Source organism: Populus alba, chromosome 1 (assembly GCF_005239225.2).
Source record: "Populus alba chromosome 1, ASM523922v2, whole genome shotgun sequence".
Classification (NCBI taxonomy): Eukaryota; Viridiplantae; Streptophyta; class Magnoliopsida; order Malpighiales; family Salicaceae; genus Populus; species Populus alba.
In genome coordinates this window covers 30,847,170-30,872,045 of record NC_133284.1, presented here as the reverse complement: position 1 = coordinate 30,872,045, position 24,876 = coordinate 30,847,170, and the positions used below count along the sequence as shown (strand labels likewise).

Here is a 24,876-nt window from a genome sequence, read left to right as displayed (position 1 = left end):
TAAAATAATTTAAAAAAAAAATTCCAATTTTTTTTTTAAAATTTAAAACAAAAAATAAATAGGTTCTAAATTATACTCGAGGAGTTTGAACATGAAGAAATGCTCAATAAATAAAATATTATATCATGGTTTCTTGGGTCCACTTCACTTGCCTTGAATATTAATTTGTTTAGCACTAGACATAACGCAATACTAATTTAGTAAACAACGTGGCCATGAATAGCAAAACAATATTAATGCTGTAACACCGAGATAGAAGTGCTTGATATGTTTTTACGCGTCTCTTAATACTGGTTCTAGAATACTGTAGCTTCCTTTATAGTGGTAGAATGTAACAAAAATTGTTTTTTTTTAATGTATTAAAATGATGTTTTTTAATTTTTTAAATATTATTTTTAAAATCAATGCATCAAAACAATAAAAAAATATACAAAAAAAATTTAAATTTTTATAAAACATAATTTACACTGCGTTCCCAAACTATATTGCAGCTCTAATTCATTAATTAATCCATCCTTGGATTGCTTTATTGGGGAACCATCTCAGTAGCTCTTGATACAGTCTATACTTATGATAAAAACAATAAAATTAGTTTCTGTATAATTTAAGATTATTTATCATGTTTAGAGCATCTAACATTACTAATTACAAATTAGTCGTGATTATAAACAAAGATTTTCAGTGATTAAAAGTTTTTACAAAAAAAAAAAAAAACAGTTTTAGTAGTTACACATTACATTTAAGATTTTTTTTTTTTTTTGCATACCAAAAGATGATGTTAAACAATTGAATTATGTAATATATTTTTATGGATAGTTAGATTCAATCAAACATAATTTCTAGTAATAAAAATATAAAATACTAAACTTAATGAAATTAAATGATTGCTTATTTTAAATAAATATATTATAAGAATCACACGGAAGCATGTGATAAATTGATATCTATAATATATTTGTGCTTATAGTTTTCAGTAATGAATTATATAGAGATCGGTGCATTTACATCAATGATAAGGGAATGTGGTTTAAATAGTGATTGATATTTTAGTAATAATGGTTTTTTAAAGTGTTTTTATTTGAAAATATATTAAAATAATATATTTTTTATTTTTTTAAATTTATTTTTAACATCATAACATATTAAAATAATTTTTAAAAAATTAATTTTAAATAAAAAAATTCAAATCTTTAACAAATTACCAAAATATAAAGAGATGCTTCCTTACTTGAGGTGCGTTTGTTTACTCTTAATTTTTATGTTTGCGGTGTAAAATATACAGTTAGGTGTTTGGTAATAAACTGTGTTTTTTATTGTGAGGCCTACCAAAAAATTGAGTTTGAAATGCAGTTTTTGTAAAATAGTTTTTATATGTTTTTTTAACTGAATTTTGCAAAACTCTGTTTGTTTTTGTGTTTTAAAAGCATTTTTCTTCTAAATTTGAAATTTTTTTTATTTTTTTTACTTTAAATTAATTTTTTTTAATTTTTAGATCATTTTAATGCACTGGTATTAAAAATAATTTTTAAAAAATAAAAAAATTATTTTAATGTATTTTCAAGTAAAAAATACTTTTAAAAAGTAATCATAACCAACCTTTTTATACATTTTTTTTAATAAATATAAACCTCAACTCTAAATTTTATCAAATACATATCTAAATATAACATATCATACTTTTTTTTTTTGGTTAACTTGTTATTTTTCAATCAGAACTCCGAACGAAGTTAACTTAAACAGGTCACATGCTAAATGGACCCCACGAACGGAAAATTAAAGTGTAATGGCTGAAATTACACAGACGCCGGTGCCATGGAAGGTGGAGAAAAGAGCGGGCTTTGAGAGATTAGAGACGCAAAATGTATCAAATCTTCTGCTAACCATTTTCGGCCTTTTCTCATACTGCACATGTTCACCCAGCTCCCTCAACTTTGTCCTCTTCACGCTATAAATAAAAGCATTTCCTATCACTTTTCCTCTCCCATATCAAAAACACTTTACCTCTCTCCTTCAGAACACGAAGCCTAGCTTGTGTTTATCTTTTTTTTGTGAAAATGGCCGTTGGGATCTCACTGTTGCTTACATCATTCTTGCTCTTCACCACCTCTGCTTTAGCTGCTACTTACATGGAAGGTAATGCTAGCTATGTTTAATGTTCTGCTCTGTTTAATGTTCCGACCCCATTCAATTGGCTTGGACAAGGAAGATTTAAATAATAGTCACAGTGTGCGCTTTTGAGTAGGGGAGCTTTGTGCCCTGTTCTCTCTTTTTGCGTGTATAATATGTGCTTATAGTGCAAAATTGACATTGTATGTTGGGTTCTTGGCAGTTAATGCCTTGTTTAATTTGTTAAACTACAAGGCCGAATCTTTATGCTTCATGCTTATTCAACCTTCTTTCAGGGGTTTAATGTTTGTTGCAGTATCTTACTTCTCCCTGTCATCTTTACTTGCTAATTAGAGTTTTATGCTTATTCAACCTTCTTTCAGGGATTTAATGTTTGTTGCAGTATCTTACTTCTCCCTGTCATCTTTACTTGCTAGTTACAGTTTTATTTCCATTTTCAAAGATACCCAAAAATGAAAGGTAGATTAATTTTAGGTTTAGAGTGGCCAACAAATAAAGAGAGATTTAGATTTGGTTCTCAACATTATCTAGCACGTTTCTTTGCTGAATACTAATTTCACACTCTCATATTGACTCGGTCCGATCTGTTTCTTCAGGCTTTCTAAAAAATGGCAACTTTGAAGAGAAACCAAAACCTGGTGCGATCAAGAAAACAGTCCTTAAAGGAAAATATGCGCTTCCCAGCTGGGAAATCAATGGATTCGTAGAGTACATCTCTGCTGGGCCACAACCTGGTGGCATGTTCTTTAATGTGGCTCATGGTGTCCATGCAGTAAGGCTAGGCAATGAGGCCTCAATTTCTCAAACAATAACGATAAAAGCAGGCTCTCTTTATGCCCTCACATTTGGTGCATCAAGAACTTGTGCCCAAGATGAGGTGTTGAGAGTCTCAGTTGGGACCGTGTTTGGGGACCTGCCCTTGCAGACACTGTATAGTAGCAATGGCGGAGACACTTATGCTTGGGGATTTAAACTCAATGCCACTGTTGTTAAAGTGTCATTTCGCAATACTGGAGTCCAAGAGGACCCTGCCTGTGGACCACTCATTGATGCAGTTGCTATCAAGGAGCTCTTTCCACCAATGCCCACAAGAGGTAATGAAAACTAATTAGTATTATAATGTCCTGTTTTAGGTATGGAGAATTTGCTGGCCGGTTGCTTTAGTTTCATTTTTGTGATTCTTATCTGATTTAGTTTTGCTAGCTCATTCTCTGAATCACTTGTTTCGATGGGACTGTATGTCAAGGCTGTTGCATTTGTAGATTTTGTCTTGTTGGCTTGGATCTTCAAGTTTCAACGATTTACAATTGATAGCTTTCCACAGACATTGTTAAGTGGATCTGAGATTCTTCTTGCTCTGTTATGTGGTTGGTTTTTGAAGATAGCATTTGATCTGAGATACTATCCCTTTGACAATTTTCAAAATTATCCTGCATCTGCTTATATACGAGTCTGATTATAGCTTCCCTGGTCTCATCGATGGTTGTAAATGGTATCTTGTAGATAACCTTGTAAAGAATCATGGCTTTGAGGAGGGTCCTCATCGGTTAGTAAACACATCCAGTGGTGTCCTCCTCCCTCCAAGACAAGAAGATCTCACATCCCCACTTCCCGGCTGGATGATCGAATCACTTAAAGCTGTGAAGTTCATTGACAAAAAGCACTTCAATGTCCCTTTTGGGCTCGCTGCTGTCGAGCTTGTTGCAGGAAGAGAAAGTGCAATTGCCCAAATCCTCAGAACAATTCCCGACAAAGTCTACGGTCTCACATTCACCATCGGGGACGCAAGAAATGGTTGCCATGGATCAATGATGGTCGAGGCATTCGCTGCTAAGGATACCTTCAAAGTTCCATTCGAATCCAAGGGAAAGGGTGAATTCAAGACCGTAAGTTTCAAGTTCAAAGCCGTTACAGCTCGGACAAGAATTACTTTTTACAGTTCATACTACCATACTAGGATTGATGACTTCGGATCCCTCTGTGGTCCTATACTCGATGAAGTTAGGGTTTTCCCTACTGCTTAGATGTTATCTCTACTCTGGCAGCAGCAGACGACACCTTTGTGGGTTTTTACAGACAGGTCACGTCATCTGTTGAGGCACATGCTTCGCTTTTGTATCTAAGCTAAGGGCATGTGGTCTTTTATTGTATGATCAATGATGTTGTCTTCACGTGGTGTCGGCAGAAGAGCCTTATGGATAAGAGGGTAGTAGTATATGTGGTTTATTTCTAGGACATGTAATGGCAACAACTTCACTTTATTTACTCGAGTGTGTGTGATCACGTGACCAGTCATCAATATGGTTGCCAGTAAGCCTTTTTACTCCTTTTTTTTTGGGTGAATGGCGAGGGTGTCTTCCTTCCAAATGAGATTTTAGAGCGTGCTGGCAAATCCAATTATTAATCACAACAAACCTCCAGGATTACAGGCAAACTTATGGGTTGATTTTTAAAGTATTATGTATTTTTGATATTATTATATCAAAATAATTAAAAAATATATAAAAAAATTAATTTTAAATAATTGTTTTTTAAACCACAACTATTTAGATGCAATAGCAAACATGAAAGGTAGTGGTCAAAATGTTTTTTATTTAAATAATTTTTTTATATTTTTTTAAAAATTATTTTGAAAATATAATTTTTTTTTTATTTTAAATAAAAAAAACAAAGTATAAAACTTTTAAGAACCTCCGCGTCTTGTGTATTCCATCAATGGCACGATTATCGATAAACCCGGTGGCCTGAGGTTCAAAATAAAATACCGATATTGTGTCTGGGCCTCAACATCGTCAATTACATGTACAAGTGTTTTGATGAATCGACAGCTACAAACTTCAGGATGGACCGATATGTTTTTTAAAATGTTTTTAAAACATAGAAAAAAACAGACATCATTAATCATGTTCTCCAGGAAAGTATATAACATAAAAAAAAAAAAAAAAAAAGAAAGAAAGAAAGAAAAGGAGGAAAATGCGTTCTATATCACCATCCCAACAGCATTGAAATTAATTTCACAAAGAAGTGTGTGAACATAATTATTTATCATATCAATAATGTTAATACATTTATGTTGAGGATGACAATCTTGTACGTAACAAATACAAGGAACCCTGTCAGCCAACCGGGATAGTGTTATTGCCCCTATCCAAAAAATGTTAGGACATAACTGCCATGATAAGCTTACAAAGTTTCAATAGGAAAATTACAGATTTAACTTTGTTTCACAAGAACATCATGTCAAAATGGCTAAGATAAGCTGTCTTCACTGACCTACATCCAAAGTGCCCACAAGGCACTTCTCCAGCAAGAATTCAGCATTCACCCAGGCATGGTATTTGTCTGAAATAAAGAGTTGAGGATTGCAATTTGTGCAGCAAATCTTAACAGTTTGAAAACAGAAATCTTGTCCATGCATTGGAAATCTGTTCCCTTTTTTACCCTTGAAAACAAAATCACGAAGTACAGCTTCTTAATTAAGATGGACATGCAGCTTAAACTCAACTGATAGGTTAGCGAGATCAATGGTGAAATAGAAGATAGCTCAATGTTGGGTCATCCAGTTTAAATAATAGCTTCAAAGAGAAAATAATGCACAAATTCATCTTTGGTCACGCCCTCTAAAATTAACCAAGAAAAATAATCCATAAAAGGATACTGAATAAAGATGTACAGTCTTTTCCTACTGCCTTCATCAGTATATCAGCACCTGAAAAAAGGGAGTTTGTCAAATAATCATAGCAAGTAATGAGAATATGGAACTCTAACAAATGGACAGCAGCACAGACACCATATGGCAGTGTCTCTTGAAATGAAAAAAGCCTCCATAACTAAGCTGTATTTTACTATTTTAGTTATGGCATGGGAGGCAAACTTTTGCAGATCATTATGCAATTGAAAGGTGAAACAGGCTGGTGCTGCATAATAGATAGACCAATAGAGGAAGAGCACCTTATGGTGCTTCAGGCATGATTAACTAATCATCATGATCCACGTGTCCATGATATGTGCTTGAACACGCAATTGAACATGTCTAATTCAAACAACTGATAGTCTAATACGTGTAAATCATATACATATTGGATGAAGTCATTCAATTTTAATTAAGGAACGCAAAACTAAAATCACAAAATATTTTATGTATGGACATGAGATAATGCACACACCTCCCGGATGAAACTTGAGGTATGGAGACAAATTGTAGACACGACCTTTTAAAACAGTCCACATGGATCCTTCTGTTTGGTGTTGTTTAACTTCATCCATGGAAATAAGCCTCTTGTTGGACTGTCCCTTCAATCCTGGAAACACAATTTATAAATCATGAAGTGAAAGCTGAATAGCATTCCAGTTGTCACATAGGTGAAATTAAAAAAACAATCAGATGTTATTTTCATTAGTTCACAGAGCGAAGCACTTCACAATAGCAAATCTTGTTGTCACTAAAGCACAACAAGAGGGAAGGCGGAAAAGTATGGGGCATGATTTGGAAATATATTAAAACTTTCAAAAAGAATGATCTTCAAATGCCTACTTGTTAAAATTCAGCTATGTAGACAACTCCATCCTAAGAGGAAAATGAAGAAGGAAAAGAAAAACTAAATAGAGACCCACCCCTCCACCCACAAACAATATACTGATGTAACTACACATAAGATGCCTTCCAAAATGACATTTTTCTATAATCAAACAGCTCATGGATGTAAATTTGACCATCAAATGTCTTCAAAATCTGTTGAGATATGATGTGCAAGTATCATTGTTTTGCACACATAACCATGCAAGTAGAGATGCAGATGAGAAATGTTTTAAAGCCTTGTTGAAACAGAAAGATCCAAAACATACATTTAGAGCAAATGCTCATATTTTCATGTGAAGGTGTTCAAACCCAAAGTGGATTTCGATCATGATTGTGATACATCCCCCAATAACTATACCAGTGCAGTAAATTTGCATCAACTAAAACATATTTTTCCATGAATAAATGTTTGCAAAGTTAGTGTGGAATCATGCTAAAACCGCACTTGCTTATATTACAAGGAGATGAATCTCAAGGTGCGAGCATGCTTCTCAATTGATGCTTACACGATGAGCTACAACAGGGATATTAATAAATCCTTCGAGGAAAACTCAATACAAAGGCTTTAAAAATGGAAAATAGCAATGATGCGACAAGTTAAAAAAAAATCCAGACTATATGTTGAGTTACTGGTAAGAATTCCACATTAAAACCTGGAGGGTACAGAAAAAGACTAAAGAAACACACTGACAACAAATTTGCAATTTTATACCTGCAAGATCAGGATGAGTTCGAGTGAGTTTAAGCCAATCCATTTGGCTATAACCTTTCTCAAATGGAACCTTACTTCGAGCCACAGGCTTCCTAGCAGAAACTTTCTTTTCATCAAAATTCTTAGCAGAAGTTCCAGCATTTCCAGAAGCCACTTGTCTAGGAACTCCACTTGACTCTCCCTGAGTCGATGCATCAATAACATTGAAAGACAGAGAACCAACGGTTCTCTCGTTCTTGGAATCAGCATCACTAGGCAAACTATCTCTCCACACAACACCACCACCCTGACTACTATTAGTGCCGTTGGAAAATCCATCTTCAATAATTATGCCTCCAATATCCGATGCAAGATTCTCCGCCTCGAGTCCATTTTTATCAACAGGCAATCCCACCTAATTACATGAACATAAATTACAAGGACTCCGGGTAGTCGAAATTATTTCATGAAAAACAAAGGGTAACTGTAATTAAATAATTAATTTAACAAAATAAGGAAATCAGTGAAAATGTAAATACCTGGCAAAAGGTAAAATCATTGTCACTATCCATTTCACGCTAAATTTAATTTTTTTTTTAAATAGCTCAAGCAAGATAGATTTCCTGGCAAGTCGTACAACAATGATCAGCTACAGTTCTTCAATCGTTTATAGATATAAAAGAAGCGATAAATGAACTAATTTAGCTGAGTTTGACGCCTTTTTTAATTGTTTAGGTATATCTAAACAGCAACAGCAACAAAAAAAAACGCAGAAAAAGAATTCAAAATTATCAGAAACCAAATGAAATACTTACAATTCGAAAGAGCCGGTGAACTGGTGTAAAACGCTGTTGTATTAAAGGTAGAGATGGTTGTTGAGAAGATCAATTCATTCCTCTTTATCTGTTTCCAGCAGTCAAAAGCTCGAGGGAAAAGGGTTTATTCGTTTTTTTCGGTTTCGTGGTCTGTTTGTCACCGATTCGGTCAGGTGGCCAGTTAAAACTTGCCACGTAGTTTTGAATTGATTTTTGTGCTTTCCTTTCCTTTTTCGTTTTTTAAGCTTTCCTACCGACGAATTTGCATCGTCAGAGTATCGACTGGATTTTCCTTTTGTGCTGCATTTATTAACATAAAATAATTCATGTTAGGGAAAACATTTTGGCTATTATTACTATTTATTCTCTCACAAATTACAGTAGATTAGAACAGTGAATTTTCTTTGCCCAATTAAACTTTTTAAAATTCAAATTAACACTAAATTGCATGTTTTTTTTTAAAAAAAGAAATTAAAGTGAAAAACAAGATTAAAATTGATGGTGGTTTTTAAATTTGATTGAAAAGTACATTTTAATTCTTATCTTTTTTAGTTATTAGATGATTGATTCTTTTAATTATAGAAATGTTAATTTCAGTGTCAAATTTTATTTTTATTATTTTTTAATTTTTTTTAATGGGATGAGAAAAAGTAGCTCGTTAAATTTTAGTATAAAAAGAGAAAGTTATTGTTATGATTATTCCGAGCACTAGAACAATTGATTTAAATATGAAATAGTTCTATATGATAAGGGGTGAGTTTAAATTAGATTTTTTTTTTAACCTTGAAAATATCTAAGAACATATATGAGCTTTAGAAGATTTTTGCATTCGAGTTGTTTTTTGGTTTTAAGGTGGTTTTTTTTTAATGTGTTTTTAGAGGTTATATGTTGTTTTTAAGAAGGGTTTTAAGGTGTTTTCTAAATATTTTTTTATCAAAATAGATTTTTTTTTTAAAAAAAAACCCAATATTTTCATTTTTTCAACCACCACAGTGGTCGAAATCTAGGGATTTCAAACGACACGTCGTCTATTTTTATAGTTGAATCGAGGCAACCAACATGTCACTCACCCTATTAACCTAAAAAAAAAGATAAAAGTTCATGTGCAGGTAGTTAAAATATTTTGAAAAGTAAAAAAATAATAATTAAATTAGTATAAATTAAAAATAATAATATAATAGAAATTGCACTGATATGACATGAAATAAGAAAAAGATAAAGAAAATGAGTTATAAAAATGAAAGAAGAAAGATACCCATTTTTCCAATATTGAAAACGGTCTTAAAATGACTAGATCAATCTAATAAAACAGTCAAATCATTTTTCAAAAATGATTATACCGATTTAACTGCTATGTCCTTGAAACTAAGGGGGTGCTGTCAAATGGTTAGAAAGTGATTTTTAGAGCAAAATCATTAATTTATTATTCCAGTAAACAGTTCCCATAAGAATGTGTTTATAGTGTTTTCCCCGGTACAATTAGCTCTTAGTAATGTATAGTCATCATAATAATTTATTCAACAGGGAAGTAGTGATAAATAAGATGAAAATTTGGCAATTAGTCATCTAAAATCTTTGAGACATCTTTCTTTCTTTTTACCAATCAATAAATATGCTCACAATGAGAATCAGATTCTTAATGCAACAGAACATAAATATCATCTTTTGAGAAGTTCTAGAGTATTTTTAAATTGTCTGTCCGATATAATATTAATAGTTATTTATTTAGTATTGTAAAATTTCTCTAAATTGTCAATATAACTTTGGATGCATCTAAAAATAGTGTGATGAAAATAGATTTGCTTCGAGCTTGATTGAAAAAACGAGGAAAATTGTTTTTTTATAAATAGATTAATTACAATCTAAAAAAAAACTTAATTTTGATATATAAAAATTATTTTTATGATTATTTTTATTATTTGACTACAAAATATTAAGAAAGACAACATAATTATTTTCATAAAAAGAAGAAGAAGAAGAATTTGATTGTTTGAATTGGGGTGGGTCCTTCTCAAGATATAAAGTATAAAAGACAATATTCCGGCAATTAACTGCATTATTACTTTGGGAATGAAATGTGAAATTCTAAGAAAATGTTTTAAATAATATATTTGCTTAGAACTTGAAAAACACAAATTCCTTTTTAATAATTTGAGCATGAATTTTATGGCAATCAAGAAAACACAGTGAATAAGAAATTGTCATTAATTGAAAAAATACTAAATTTATGTTTGCTCGTTATACACTAATCAAGTCAAATTTTTCTAATGTAAAAATAGATATTTAGGCTATGATAACTCAAGTCAACCTAAGTTAACTTAACTAACACATGACTTAGAATATGATACTAGAACATCCCCGTATAGTGGAAATAATAATTAAAAAAAAAACCTCGAGGTCTAATAACCTAATGTTAAATCATACAATTAAAAAAAATCAATTTAAAAAAAAAAAATCAAAAAAAAAAATCCAAGTCAGCTCGAGTTCACTCTACTAATCCACTACCACAACATGATATTGGGATAAAAGAATTATTAAAAAAAGACCTAAGAAAAAAGATCAAAGTTAAATAATTGAAAAACAATGAAAAAAATCTTCGTTAACTTGATTAATCCACAACCCAGGATAATTCTATAGAAAGAAAAGAAGAAAAAAATCAGTCAACTTATATCAAAAGATGAAATAAAAAAAAAAACATTGAAAAAAAATATGAGTCAACCTTGTCTAGCATAACTAACTCGTGACCTAGGATAATCCTATAGAAAAAAAAAAAAAAACAAAAAAATTAGAAGGATTAAGATCCAATAGCTTACTGTTAAATGAGAAAATTGAAAAAAAATTAAAAAAAAAAACCCAAAGTTAAATCGGATTAATATTCAAAACCATTGGCCAAGATCATAAGACTAAGATAACTGCATACAAGGTAAAAACAACAAAAAAAATCATGAATATAATTCTTAATCATAATTTTTTTTTAAAAAAAGTAAATAACAATCAAAATAAGGAGAACTAAATCTGGTATAAAAACTAATGAAAGAAAATAATGAAGGACTAAATTGAAAAATAAAATAAATTAAAAAAATATATAAAAAAAGCAATTGAAAGAACGAGGATCACAATTGAAAGAAAAAATAAATGAAAATATAACTCTGAATTTTGGCAAATCAAGTGTGGGTTTCAAAGAAAAGAGAGAGAGAAGAGAGAGGAGAAATAAATCCCACCATAATGAATTTAACCATAACTTGCCTCCTCACTAGTTGTGCCAAAGACATGGTGTTTGGGTGTTTTTGGTTGCTATAAGTCACTAGACGCTTCGCCTAAAAGGCGTGTGCGATATCCACTCAACGGTTGCGTCAACCACTTTTTTTTTTTTTTAAAAAGATTGGTTTGTCTATAATTCAAATAGATTATAATGAAATAACCATGATGAAAAGATCAAAATACCTCTTGACCCTTCTTTAATTTTTAAAACTTTAAAAATAATGAAGTAATTTTACTATTTTCAAAAAAGAAAATGAAAAGCTCCTCTAAACTTGTTATTTTCCTTTTTGCTTTTAAAAGGTTTTTATATCATTTTAACCATGTCAAAAAAAGTTAATAGACTATTATAATCTTGATTAATTTTATCGTAACAAATAAATTCGATGAATAGTGCTTTGCAAGGAGGGGTACAGTAAAATCCCCTCATAAGATCACAATAATTTAATGACCAGTAAACAAAACAAATCATAAAATTTAATTCTTCATCAAATCGATCTTTAAAAGATGAAATTTAAAGAAAAAACTACTTAAGAAAAAGAAAAAAAAATCTTAATTAACTGGTTTAACCCATCAAACCTGAGATTCGTGTCATAAAATTAAAAGAAAAAAGATTGATGTCTTTTAGTTATAGTTAATTACAATATTTAAAGATGAAATTGGAAGAAAAAACTAATACAGAAAAAGAAAAAAAATATGAATCAACTGGATTGGCCCACCAAATCAGGTTAACTTGTCAAACCTGAGATTCGTGTCATGAGAGTGTGATAAGTAAATAAAAAAAATTAACATTAATGAACTAAAATGAACAAAAAAAAGGATTAATTAAAAAGGAAAAAAAAAAAGGAAAAAAAAAAACCTACATGAAGAAAAAAAAATTTGAATTAACTAGGTTAACCCGTCAAATCAGGTTAATCCGTCAAACCTGAGATTCGTGTCATGAAAGTTTGATAGCTAAATAGAAAAAACTTAATATTAACAAACTAAATTAAAAAAAAAATAATTAAAAAAAACAAAAAAAAACAAAAACAAAAATTCTAAACAAAAAAAAATATTAATTAAAAAAAACAAAGAAAGAAAAGCCTGTATGAAGAAAAAAACTAATGAAGAAAAAAGAAAAAAAAATTCCAAATTAACTGAGTTAACCCTTCAAACCAAGTTAACTCGTCAAATCTGGGATTCATGCCATGAAAGTTTGATAACTGAATAGAAAAAAAAATTTTACGGGTTAACTCAGAATTAGCTAGGTTAACTCGTCAAACCCGGAATCCATGTCATGAAAGTTTGATAACTAAATAGAAAAAATTTAACATTAACAAACTAAATTAAACAAAAATAATAATTAAAAAGAAAAAACCAGAAAAAAATTCGGGTTAACGCGTCAAACCCAGGACCCATGTAATGAAATTTTGATAACTAAATAAAAAAAAATTAAACAAAAAAATATTCATTAAAAAAAAACAAAGAAAACAAAAGAACTTAAAAAACAAAAAAAAGCAAAAGAAAAAAAACAGCTTAAAAAAGCAAAGTAAGCAAAAAATTAAAAGACAGCTAAGCGTTTCACTGTGGACTGCACTCGAAAAAATTAATTAAAAAGAAAAATTAGAAAAAAAAACCGGATTAACCTATCAAACCCAAAACCTATATCATAAAAATTTGATAATTAAATAGAAAAAAAATTTAACATTAACAAAAAAAACATTGATTAAAAAAAAACAGCTTAAAAAAACAAAGAAAAAGGAAGAAAAGAAAACAAAATAGCTTAAAAAAAAGAAAGAAAAAAAGAAAAAAAAACAGCTTAAGAAAGCAAAGTAAGCAAAAATAAAAGACAGTTAAGCGTTTCACTGTGGATTGCACATGAAAAAATTAACTAAAAAGAAAAAACTAGAAAAAAAAAAACTGGATTAACCCATCAAACCCAAAACCTATATCATAAAAATTAATAATTAAATAGAAAAAAAATTTAACATTAACAAAAAAAAACATTCATTAAAAAAAACAGCTTAAAAAACAAAAAAAAAAGAAGAAGAAAAGAAAAAAAAAACAGCCAAAAAAATAAAGTAGAAAAAAAAAAAAAATAGACAGCTCAGCCATGGATTGCTACAGTGAAAGGCTTATCCATTTAGTATATTTCTAATTTCAGCACTGTATGGCTTATGCCTTCACGTAGCGTGCAACTTTGCATCGTTACGACATGCTATGAATTTATGACAACTTGGTTTGGGCTCGGTTGATCATGGATATGTTGGACCAAAACCTCGATAGGTTGTCGTCCTGTAATAAAGTAACCGGGCCAGAGCCTAGCAAAAGCCTGCTTCCAAAATAGAATTGTTGGGCTAGATCATCCGGTCCGGCGCCGGACTTACATGTCCACACATGATTTTAGTATCCTTTAATTATATTGGTTTGGGTTTTAGGATCAGGTGGCCAAACTGCATCGCTTTCAGCGGTATTTTTCTTATTAGCATAATTATTTTTTTTTGAAAATGACAAATCAACATAATTTTTTTAAAAATAATAAATCTAATAACATTAAAAATATAAAAATAAAGCAAGCCACAGTTAAAAGATATTTATTTTAACTTTTGTGGTTGAGATTGAAGTTAAGGTACAATTCAATTATGTACCAAACTCAACTATAAAAGTTAATTTTTCTTTATTTTTAGTGTTTTTTGATGGATCCTACACACAAAACTCAACATCCATCTTTAAAATAAAAATACATTTGTTATCCAAGATTAAGTGTGTGTTTGGATGAAAGGTAGCTTGTTATTTTTTTTATAATAAAAACATGTTTTTTTTTTTAATTTTTAAAAATATAGTTTGTGTTTTAAAAGTGTTTTTTTCTTTGAAAAAAAAAAACTATCACATAAAAATAAAGCAAGCCACACTTAAAAAAGGTTTATTTTAACTTTTGTGGTTGAGATTGAAGTTAGGTACAATTCAATTATGTACCAAAACTCAACGACAAAAGTTAATTTTTCTTTATTTTTAATGTTTTTGATGCATCCTACACACAAAACTCAACAACCATCTTTAAAATAAAAATACATTTGTTATCCAAGATTAAGTGTGTGTTTTGATGAAAGGTAGCTTGTATTTTTTTTTTTAATAAAAACATGTTTTTTTAATTTTTAAAAATATAATTTGTGTTTTAAAAAGTGTTTTTTCTTTGAAAAAAAAACTATCACATCTTTAAACCAAGCACGCTCAATGAGCCGTCTGTCATATTTAGACGGAATATTCCAATCACGATTGATGGCTTTTTCAATGTGATAGATTAATTGATGATATCAATTGTATCGTGTCTCTGATTTTTTTTTTTTCCTGTTCTCTTATTTTACTTAAAAAAATAAATCCGCTTTCAGTCCATCTCCTCTGACATGGATCGAAATGCACGTGATGACACGACGTGCAGCGAACACGGAATCTTCTTGTTGCCACACGATAAAAACGATTTTATCAGTGCTGTCTTTCTTGCTGTCTCCTCCAGTTTTTTTAATTCTGCCAGACTTTTCTGTTTTCTCACTCCGTACGGCTCTCTCAAAATTGTAAAGTTTCCAGCTATCCATCGGTGTGGACATGACGCTAGTAATAAATTCCAGACCTTCTTTTATTTTAATTCAAAAAAATATATTTCACGACAAAACTTTTTGCTACTACTTGTAAAAATTAATGCTAAGGAACGCTTAGAAGTTGTTACGAGATTGGATGGTTTTAGTTATTTTTTAAAATATTTTTATTAAAAAATATATTAAGATAATATATTTTTTATTTTTTTAAATTATTTTTAATATTAGTATTTTAAAATGATTTAAAAATATTAAAATAATTTTAAAATGTAAAAACAAATAATATTATATTACATAAAAGGTAAGCATTGGCTATGATCTTAAATCCTTGTAGCTTTACCGACAATGATTCTGTAAACATTTTCCGATCAACATGCCACATTACCCGGCAATAATATTTGAAAACTCTCATTACTCATTCTAATACGATAAGACTTTTTAGCAGGTTGAAATAAATTTTATTTGAATATAAAAAAGAACTATCTGGGTTATTATTAAAACCAATCAGCATATCTAAACCTAAAAACTCTAGATTTGACTTATTTATCATGTTTGGATTTAATAATGTCACCCAATTTACTTAGCAAATATCTAATGATATAAAATCAGTCACGTGTTCATAAACAATCAATAAAAAATAATTTGACTTGTAGTGTTTTTTTCAAGCTATTTTTTTTAAAAAAATTATTAAAATAATGATATATTGAATTAATTACAATTAATACAGTTAGTTTGTCAAACCTATAACTTGAATTAACCAAACCATGTAGTCTCGTGTCAAGCCCGCACTCCATAGCTAATTTTTCCTCTTTTATAAGGGCCAAATTGAATGTTATTAGTTTTTTTTTTTTTTAAAAATAAAAATTTGATGACTTGTCATATGCTATTATCCAACTTGAAAATCGACCGCCACCATAGCGGTCAAGGATTGCAGGGTAGAGTTTTTTGAATTAAAATTTATTTTTTAATCAATTTTCATCAAAACATGCATGATAAACACAAGAAAGCTTCCCTAAACCACATACCAACATAAAAAAAAAAAGCCTAAAATCACCTAAGAAAAACAAGATTAACTTAACCTAAAATATAAATGGAGCTTGATCTTTCTTTTTCGGGTGTGTTAGTAGGGAAAATTCATCACCATCAAACTCTCCTCACCAAATGAAATATATTGACACCAAACTTGATCATTTTTGTTGTTGCAATTGCATCAACCAACTATTTTTTTATTATTGTTTTTCAATAATTTTTTCTCTCATCTCTCTAACTCTAGGAATGAAAAATAAACAAAATAATTTAAGCCAAAATAAAAACCGCCATGAATGAATTTAAGGTGAATCATATATTTTTTTATGTGTTTTACATCTCAATTCTCTATCTTTGAATTTTGTACTATAATTTGAAATCAAATCTTATACAATTAAACTATAAAAAATTGTAATTAAAAGAAAAAAAAAGTTTGAAAAGTTAAAAACTTTTAGGAGGTTCAAACAGGGGCAGCCCTCCCAGTTAAAAAAAATTCTATACTTTTATTTTTTGGAGAAATAATTTATCTAAATTCTAAAAATAACGGCATGGTAGTAATTCTAAAAATCACAATTCATAGCATCATCATAAGGTGTAACAATACTTATTTTGCTCCACACGAAAAATCAAGAAACATCTCATCACATCAAACAAACACTTGTGGATGAGCTTCCTCTAAAGATCAAATTCATAAGGAGAAAACACAATCTATTAAAAATATTATCACCAATTCCTGAACCCGTAAAAAGCATAATTTTTAATTAATTTTTTTATTAAAAATTAATTTTTTTTTGTATTTTGGATTGTTTTAATGTGCTGATGTCAAAAATTATTTTTTTAAAATAAAAAAATTATTTTAATATATTTCAACATGAAAAACACTTTGAAAAATAACTGCAATCACATTTTCAAACACTTGATCAAAACAATTAACATTTACCAAATTAACCTAGTTATGAGTTATGTGAGATTGTATTTTAAATGATATTTTTTAAAAATTTAAAAATTTAATTATTTTTTATTTTAATATTCCGATATTAAAAATAATTTTTTTAAAATAAAAAAATATTATTTTAATATATTTATAAAAAAAAAAAAAAAACTTTAAAACATCCTCTATCCCATTTCAAAATATGATTGCGTTTGTACGTGCGGTGCGCATGAATTTAATGCGAGGGCTAAGTAATAAGTAGCCACCTGTGCACTCCCTCTCCTCAAATTAGCCACCAGTATTTAAACCTCTCCCTCTATATTTTAGCAAAATAAGCTTCCACTTCCCACCTCTATCCCCTTGAGGCCTCCCTCTGAACAAATTAAAAAAGGCTCATCCCCCGATCTCAACTTTCGATGTAATTTTCCAGACTCACTCACACTCAATCACATTTTGCATTTCCATCGACAAAACTAGAATCCGTTTCCAATGTTTTTTTTTTTTTTGTCTCAGATCTCTGTTTGGTGGAATCTAAGAGAAATGTCGAAAGCTGGTGCATTGGATCTCGCTTCCGGTGTCGGTGGAAAGATCGATAAAAGCGATGTTCTCTCCTCCGTTGAAAAGTATTCTTCCTTCTCCTAGCATGCATGATTTAATCCACCTCCTCTTTCTCACATGCATGGATCTTGCTCTTTTAGATTTTTCTTCTCTGTTGAAGTTTTCTGTTTCCTGTCTCTGTATCTCTACAACGATTTTGAAGACTTTGGTTGTTCAAAACTGTACGTTTTGATTTGTTGTACAGAAATTTCGATAAATGCATTTTTTCTTAAAAAGAAAATCTGTTTCTTCGTAGAATGTCTCTTTTTTTATCTCTCTGTTTCAAGTTTTAATTCCAGTCTCTTTAGCTTGATTATTAGATCTCGTTGTGATAACTGTTTTTTTCTTTTGTAATATTGAGAATTATTAGAGGAATATTTGACTTTGGAAGGCGGGGGTTGTGACTTGCACAAGGTTTCGTGACACCATTAACGACAGAGCTTCGGCCTGGTTTCATAAGAAAAATCGCGCATGGTCCCATTTTCTTAAATCTTATATATCAGCCATTTATTTCTCTTGAGTACAGAAATCATAAGTGGTAGAAGTTGATGGTATTTTTTTTTTTCCAAACTAAAAATATAAAAACTTAATATAAAATAAATTTTAAAAAATAAAAAATATTATTTTAATATATTTAAAATCGAAATACTTTAAAAAATATTTGTCACCGCTTTCTTTGTGTCGTGTATCACCACTGCCAGGGACCCGAAACAGACAATTATCGTGTCAAGTTTCAATCACGAATACAATATACATGGTGTTTGTCAAAGGAAACCATGATTGGGTTTTCCTTCGCGTCTTTAGTGTGTTCCTGGCTGTTTAGAGTTCTAAGGTTTTTTTTTTTTTTTTTTTTTTTAGCATGGTAATTTTTTTTTTGGTGTAAATTAATACAATGCAAAAATTATTTAAAGAAATAACATAGATAATATATGTGATTCACAAGTTGTAAGTGTTATATGCGATTTTCTTAAATTATAAAATTACTGGATACAAATATTCAATAATAAAAAGAAAAGAAAAAAATGAAAGAAAAAAGAAAAAACCTCATAGTCATACTAAAACTTTGATGATAATAACACTAGTACTGTTGGAAAGATCTTGACAAGACAAATCTAATGATACCAAAAAAGGTCACCAAAGATAATTAAAGTGGTCACATGAGAGGCCCAAAAGTAAGTGAGTCTCGATAATTTTAGACGATTTGTATGATCCACTTAATTTACTGTTTGTGATATTTTTTGGTATTGTTAGATTCATCTTGTCGAGATTTTTTCAACGATATTGATGTTGTCATTATCAAAGTTTAGGTGTGCCTCTAATGCTATTTTATTTTATTTTCTTTGTTTTTTCTCTTTCATCTCATCTCTTTGTAATTTGTGAAGAGATAGGAAAGAGAAAAGTAAAAAAAAATAAAATAACCTTGTAGGTACACTGGAGCTTTGATGAGGACAACACTAGTATTGTTAGAAAGATCTTGACAAGATGAATTTAATGATACCAAAGAAGGTTATAGGTGATGAACGAAGTAGGCCACACGAGCTGTCCAAAGGTGTTGGGGATCACTTGCCTTAGGGCCGCTCGTGTGGCCTAATCCGATCACCGTTAATGACATTTCTTGATATCGTTGAATTTATTTGTTGAGATCTTTCTAACGATATCGGTGATATCGTCATTGGAGTTTCGGTGTGTCTCTAGAGTTTCTTTTTTTTTTTATTTTTTATTTTTTCTCTCTTATCTCTTTTTTTGTTGAATCTTGTGTCTAACAATTTTGCAATTTAAAAGATTCACGAATGATATTTAAGACTCGTGAATCGTAGATATTATCTATGAATTTCTAAATTATACTATTTATTTAAATATTTTTTGCATTGTGATATTTTATTGATTCTTTTTAGTAAATCCCCAAAACTCCATGTTTTTATGTACTTACTATAATTTTTTAAAGGTGAACAGTGACTTCTAGTTGTTGTACCTGGAAGTGGGATAAAAAAGAACCACATAAATGTTTCTAGATTGTGTAGGCGATTGATAGGGCCTGTTTACTAGGAAAATTCCCAGAAAGAACCTGAAAAATAAAGGAAAAATGAAAAATCCCTGGACTCACTCCTTTGTGCAAGAATAGAATTTCAATTTTGCATGTACGTGATCCTTTTTTCAATTATTTTTGCTGAGCTACTATAGAAGGCATGGTCGTTTATGGTAAAGACTCGGTCTAATTTTGAGTTTGGTGCTGGTATAATCTAGTATTGAAACCCATCCAATATAGTGTAAATAAAATTCCAAATATAATTGAATCAGTGAAATGTGTGGAATGGCGTGTCAGAATAACATGATCGATCTGCTTATTTACATGAATGATCTTGCTGTGAGTTTTATTAGACCTTCCTAGAAATTCTTCCTTGGCATGTGTAAACTTTTAGGTTTTCCAATTCTTAAATTTTCTTGGATCTTACTGAAAAAAATTGTGATAAAAATCTTGTATCGACAATCCAGGTATGAAAAGTATCATGTTTATTATGGAGGTGCCGAGGAAGACAGAAAAGCCAATTACTCTGACATGGTAAGAGAAGATCAAGTTGCTAACTTCTTCTTATGATTGACCTCATGTATTTCCTGCCAATAATCTGCTCTCAGTTTCCTTCTTGTTATGTTTAGCTTCGGAAAACTTTTTTGCTTCGTCTTGCGTATTTGTAGTCATAGAGGGGTGCATATTTTGAACTATAGTATTTTCCTTTTCAATACATTTTCACTGCTCTAGAGAAAGTGCCAATTGATTGAATAATGCTTGGAACTTTCTATTGATTTATAAAAACATCAACATCATACTGCATGCAGAGTCCATTTCATTTCATAGCACATATATCTCAGAGAAGCTAAGTTTCTTGTTATTCCTCTAATGAGTTACTACTCAATATAAATGAGTGGACTTGAAACCAAACAGTTAGATTTTAAAGAGTACCTGATCTATGAAAAAGATTTCTTGAAACATTATTTTGGAAACATCCATGGAAGTTTTTCCATGTAACTTTAGCAAGGATGAATAATGTCTTGTTTTCAAGTTTATTGGTCATGAAGTTAGATTCTCCTAACTAAAATCAGTCAGCTAGATACGCTAACATGTCAGCACGATTGATTTTTTGTAATGTTTCAATTTGAATATGAAGAATTGAAATCTTTTGCTGAAATATGAATAACCTGATTATTTTCTTTTGGATGCCAACTAATTGCTGATCCAAACAGTATTATTTAACCTATACCTATTGATTCATCACATTTGGATTTCAGGTAAATAAATATTATGATCTTGTTACCAGTTTTTATGAGTTTGGCTGGGGGGAGTCTTTCCATTTTGCACCCAGGTACCTTTTACTGTCTTCTACATTTTTATTGAAGTTCTGCCGGCATACTTTGTGCTGCTACCGCTGCTTATAAGGCTGATAAAAAACAAAACATTTCTTGTTTCAGATTCAAAGGGGAGTCTCTCCGTGAGAGCATCAAGCGACATGAGCACTTTCTTGCTTTGCAACTTGGCCTGAAACCTGGACAGAAGGTTTAACCTCTTCTACATAATATTGCGAAACCAACAGGAGATCTGCTTTATTTAATAATGTTGATGCATTGGCTTGACCTCTTTTTTTCTTAAAATAGGTTTTGGATGTAGGATGTGGAATTGGTGGACCTCTTAGAGAAATTGCGAGATTCAGGTGAGTGGCAGAAGTTTCCTTTCCCTGATAATGTCAGCAAGAAATAGGGTGCCAATTTAAGTTATTCTAACCTGCATGCTGACTTTCATCATAGTTCTGTCATTGCATCATATTGGAATTTGTTTTATAGTTATTGTTGAATCCCTATATGATATTAAGTTCTTATCAACACTGCCTTTTATATTAGTTCAAAAAATGTAAGGATGATAAAATGTAAGGATGATATATGGCTGCCACTGCCTGCTAGCTTCTTATTCATTCGACGTAAACCATACAAATGGTCTGTCTTAGCTGGAAGCAAGGAAACTAATATTTGTTGGACAGGCATCCTACTCTGTTTCTTGTTATGACATATTTTTTCTAGTGATTTGGTGGTATTTCGAAGAAGTGGTAGATCCAGTTGTTGGATTGGTATCCTACTTTGCTCTGTCATTACAATAAGAAATGTTTGTAGTCCTTTGGTAGTATTTGCAACATGGATCATGCAAATGGTTGGCCTTATCTGGAAGCAGCACCACCACTAATAGTTGGATGGAATCTTACTGTTCTTCTTGGTTGTGACAAATAAGTAAACGTTTTTTTCATTAAATTCCCATACATGAGAGTGCTTTGGGCATATCGTAATTTGTGTTGATGTGCTGCAGCTCAACATCAGTAACAGGGTTGAACAACAACGAGTATCAGATATCAAGGGGAAAGGTGCATGACTATCCTTTTCATCCATGTCAGTTAAAAGAATTGTGTGCTTGTATTTGATGGATTATCTGAGATTGATTGAATTTATTTGATTTCCGCACTTCTCACTTTTGATTTGTTAGCCATGAAGTTTTCAAAATGGCTTCAAAGCTTACCGCCTATATTACTTTGCAGGAACTCAATCGCATTGCAGGAGTTGACAGGACATGTGATTTTGTGAAGGTTGATTCTGTTCTTGATATAACTTCAAGTTCCTATCTATTAAGCGCTTTTGTTCATCTTCTTGTATTGTCAATTTGCTGTACTTAGTTTAAAGTTTCAACATTTTCATGTGATGCAAGAGTTGCAGGATATGATTTTTATTTTTTGTGGCGATGCATAATTTTAGTTGTTTGCTGATAATGCAGGCTGATTTCATGAAAATGCCATTCCCTGATAACAGTTTTGAAGCTGTATTTGCAATTGAAGCTACATGCCATGCACCAGATGCAGTATGTTCCTAGAAAAACTCTCAACTTATATTTCTGATGATTTTGCATCACAGCTAAGTATATTATGTATATAAATAGCCATCTCTCTCTCTGATCTTTGTAACATTCTGTATTTTCTGAACAGTATGGATGCTACAGTGAGATTTACAGGGTATTGAAGCCAGGACAATGTTTTGCTGCATATGAGTGGTGCATGACTGATGCTTTCAATCCAGAAAACCAAGAACATCAAAAAATCAAGGTTAGATATTTTAGCTGTCTAAAAAGGCCTCCTGTTTTCCGTTAGTGATTTCGATCTTCATGACCATGAATTTAATATATTTTAATTGGTGCAGTCAGAAATAGAGATTGGGGATGGCCTTCCAGACATTAGGTCGACTGGGCAATGCATTGATGCTCTAAAGAAAGCTGGTTTTGAGGTCAGCGAACAATCTCTCTCTCTCTCTCTCTCTTTCATAATTGACATCTGAAACATTTGATCATGATAAATGGTCGTTATTATTCTGCCTTTGAAGGTCATATGGTCAAAAGATCTTGCAGTGGGCTCACCTATGCCATGGTACCTGCCTTTGGACACAACTCACTTCTCACTGAATAGCTTCCGTTTAACTGCTGTCGGGCGATTCTTTACAAGAAATATGGTAAATGTTGATCCATTCTGTTTGGTTCTCGATACCGTTTATCACCTTATTGTTAGGCACTCCACTTGCATGCGAATGCGTGGAATATTTCTGATTATTGTAGCCCTCATGGATGGTTAACTGGTAAATCACCTTGCAGGTCAAAGCCCTAGAATATTTGGGAGTTGCACCCAAAGGAAGTCAAAGGGTTCAGGATTTTCTTGAGAAGGCAGCACACGGATTGGTTGAAGGTGGAAGGTGAGTATTTCTGTTATCATGCCAACTTCCTTTCTGGACCATTATTTAAACCCATATAGTGCTCGTGTATTTTACCAAAATGATCACCATACAAGACCATTTTGAGCCTCAAACAGAAACCCTTTATCGCATCCTTCTATTTTAGTTTAGGACAGCTTGTAACAAGAGCAGGAATTTTTCTTATCTTGACAAAAAGTAGAGACAGATTCCTCGTATTAGTTCTATGGTCCCAGGTTGCTTGTGAGAAGCATATGAGCAAAAGAATCTCAGGATTTTAAAATGGCCGATAAAATTATCTTAAATATTTATTTTAAGTTAATGATTTTGAGGTTTCCTGGTGCCTCTGCTACCATGTTAATGACAGAACTTTGTTATTATGCCTTATAGGAAGGAGATTTTCACCCCGCTGTTTTTCTTTTTGGCTCGGAAGCCACATTCAGAGAGCCAGTAATGGAGTGCAAGCTCTGCTGCTTCAGTTTTCAATCTTCCTGGGAATCGTGATTCTCTCAACTCTGTCCAGTTTTTTCCGAGTTGATTTGTGTTGTACCTCCTGATATTTGCTTCATAATTTGTCAGCTTTCCGCTCCATTTCAATCTTTACCAATCCAACGGACAAGATTTTACCATAAAAATTACGGCATTTTTCAATATTTCTAGTACCGATCTTCTGATGGCATCATGTTGCTGGGCCCCCAGCCGTGTGCTGCAAGATGTGAAATCTGAAAGCAAAATTGAAGCACCTATGAGCTGCATCTTCAATTTTCACTTGCAGGTGAAGAGTGTTTGAGAACGCTATGTTAAATGTTTATTGTTTATTTGTTATTTGATTTACTCTGTATTTGAATAAGTTTCTATTTACCAGGAACCAGTCAATTGTTTACCTATTCCTTGGGAAAATCCCAGCTGACTAAGTGACAGTTAGTCATGGGTTAGATGCTGTATATTTTTCTACTTATCTGTTATTTGTATTTCTATTTAAGTTGAACTTTTCTTAATGAAATATACAGAGTTGCAATTCCACGTTTTTCTTGTTGTAAAGCTTTAGCTTCACTGTCACGTTTTCAATACAATACTTTAGCTTTGAATTAGTCCAAAACACTTAGTGTTCAACAAGTGGTATCAGAGCTTGAGAGTGTGAGAGTGTGACAAACCAGAAAGTTAAGGGAAACACAAGGAAGAGAGATCGTGAGATTGAGAGAAACACTGGGAAACACAGGGAAAAGAGAGATAGTGAGTTTGTGAGTTTTATGCCTTTTGCTGCAGCAAAGAACATGGCATCAGAAAATAATTACGTGCAACCTGCAATCCCACGCTTTGATGGTCATTATGACCATTGGAGTATGTTGATGGAAAATTTCTTGAGGTCAAAGGAGTATTGGAGTCTTGTGGAACAAGGAATCAATGAACCAACAGTTGGAAGTGTGCTAACAGACGCACAAACCAAGATTCTTGAAGATCAGAAACTGAAGGATCTTAAAGCAAAAAATTACTTGTTTCAAGCAATTGATCGG

At 31.3% G+C, this 24,876-nt stretch overlaps 3 protein-coding genes across 3 annotated transcripts; 2 read left to right on the top strand and 1 right to left on the bottom strand.

The window, feature by feature from the left end:
* Positions 1 to 1,824: 1,824 nt before the first annotated feature.
* LOC118047029 (protein TEEBE) lies at positions 1,825 to 4,411 on the top strand. The gene is made up of 3 exons (XM_035056166.2): positions 1,825 to 2,133; positions 2,724 to 3,221; positions 3,631 to 4,411. Exons 1-3 carry the CDS (start codon positions 2,055 to 2,057, stop codon positions 4,149 to 4,151), a joined length of 1,098 nt encoding a protein of 365 aa, XP_034912057.1. The 5' UTR covers positions 1,825 to 2,054; the 3' UTR covers positions 4,152 to 4,411.
* A 741-nt stretch (positions 4,412 to 5,152) lies between these two features.
* On the bottom strand, positions 5,153 to 8,452 carry LOC118047028 (cytochrome b5 domain-containing protein RLF). Its single transcript, XM_035056165.2, has 6 exons — positions 8,213 to 8,452; positions 7,937 to 8,020; positions 7,419 to 7,812; positions 6,294 to 6,428; positions 5,786 to 5,836; positions 5,153 to 5,469 (listed from the first exon to the last, which is right to left on the bottom strand). The coding sequence occupies exons 2-6, from the start codon at positions 7,967 to 7,969 to the stop codon at positions 5,393 to 5,395; spliced, it is 690 nt and encodes a 229-aa protein (XP_034912056.1). The 5' UTR covers positions 7,970 to 8,020; positions 8,213 to 8,452; the 3' UTR covers positions 5,153 to 5,392.
* Positions 8,453 to 17,277: 8,825 nt separating this feature from the next.
* Positions 17,278 to 23,997, top strand: LOC118047027 (cycloartenol-C-24-methyltransferase). Its single transcript, XM_035056164.2, has 14 exons — positions 17,278 to 17,417; positions 17,513 to 17,622; positions 20,090 to 20,156; positions 20,882 to 20,955; positions 21,062 to 21,146; positions 21,245 to 21,300; positions 21,945 to 21,999; positions 22,171 to 22,218; positions 22,404 to 22,487; positions 22,612 to 22,728; positions 22,823 to 22,906; positions 23,003 to 23,128; positions 23,268 to 23,365; positions 23,753 to 23,997. Exons 2-14 carry the CDS (start codon positions 17,540 to 17,542, stop codon positions 23,814 to 23,816), a joined length of 1,041 nt encoding a protein of 346 aa, XP_034912055.1. The 5' UTR covers positions 17,278 to 17,417; positions 17,513 to 17,539; the 3' UTR covers positions 23,817 to 23,997.
* The last annotated feature ends 879 nt before the right edge of the window (positions 23,998 to 24,876 follow it).

What these genes read in the sequence shown, in the direction of transcription:
- LOC118047029 (XM_035056166.2), top strand. Translation starts at nt 2,055, where the DNA reads ATGGCCGTTGGGATCTCACTGTTGCTTACATCATTCTTGCTCTTCACC. An exon ending in AGCTGCTACTTACATGGAAG is followed by an intron (nt 2,134 to 2,723) that starts GTAATGCTAGCT and finishes CTGTTTCTTCAG; the next exon opens with GCTTTCTAAAAAATGGCAAC. An exon ending in TCCACCAATGCCCACAAGAG is followed by an intron (nt 3,222 to 3,630) that starts GTAATGAAAACT and finishes GGTATCTTGTAG; the next exon opens with ATAACCTTGTAAAGAATCAT.
- LOC118047028 (XM_035056165.2), bottom strand. Translation starts at nt 7,969, where the DNA reads ATGGATAGTGACAATGATTTTACCTTTTGCCAG. An exon ending in CCTCAAGTTTCATCCGGGAG is followed by an intron (nt 5,837 to 6,293) that starts GTGTGTGCATTA and finishes CCCTTTTTTCAG; the next exon opens with GTGCTGATATACTGATGAAG. An exon ending in AGACTGTACATCTTTATTCA is followed by an intron (nt 5,470 to 5,785) that starts GTATCCTTTTAT and finishes TCTTTATTTCAG; the next exon opens with ACAAATACCATGCCTGGGTG.
- LOC118047027 (XM_035056164.2), top strand. Translation starts at nt 17,540, where the DNA reads ATGTCGAAAGCTGGTGCATTGGATCTCGCTTCCGGTGTCGGTGGAAAG. An exon ending in GTTCTCTCCTCCGTTGAAAA is followed by an intron (nt 17,623 to 20,089) that starts GTATTCTTCCTT and finishes TCGACAATCCAG; the next exon opens with GTATGAAAAGTATCATGTTT. An exon ending in ATCAGATATCAAGGGGAAAG is followed by an intron (nt 22,000 to 22,170) that starts GTGCATGACTAT and finishes ATTACTTTGCAG; the next exon opens with GAACTCAATCGCATTGCAGG.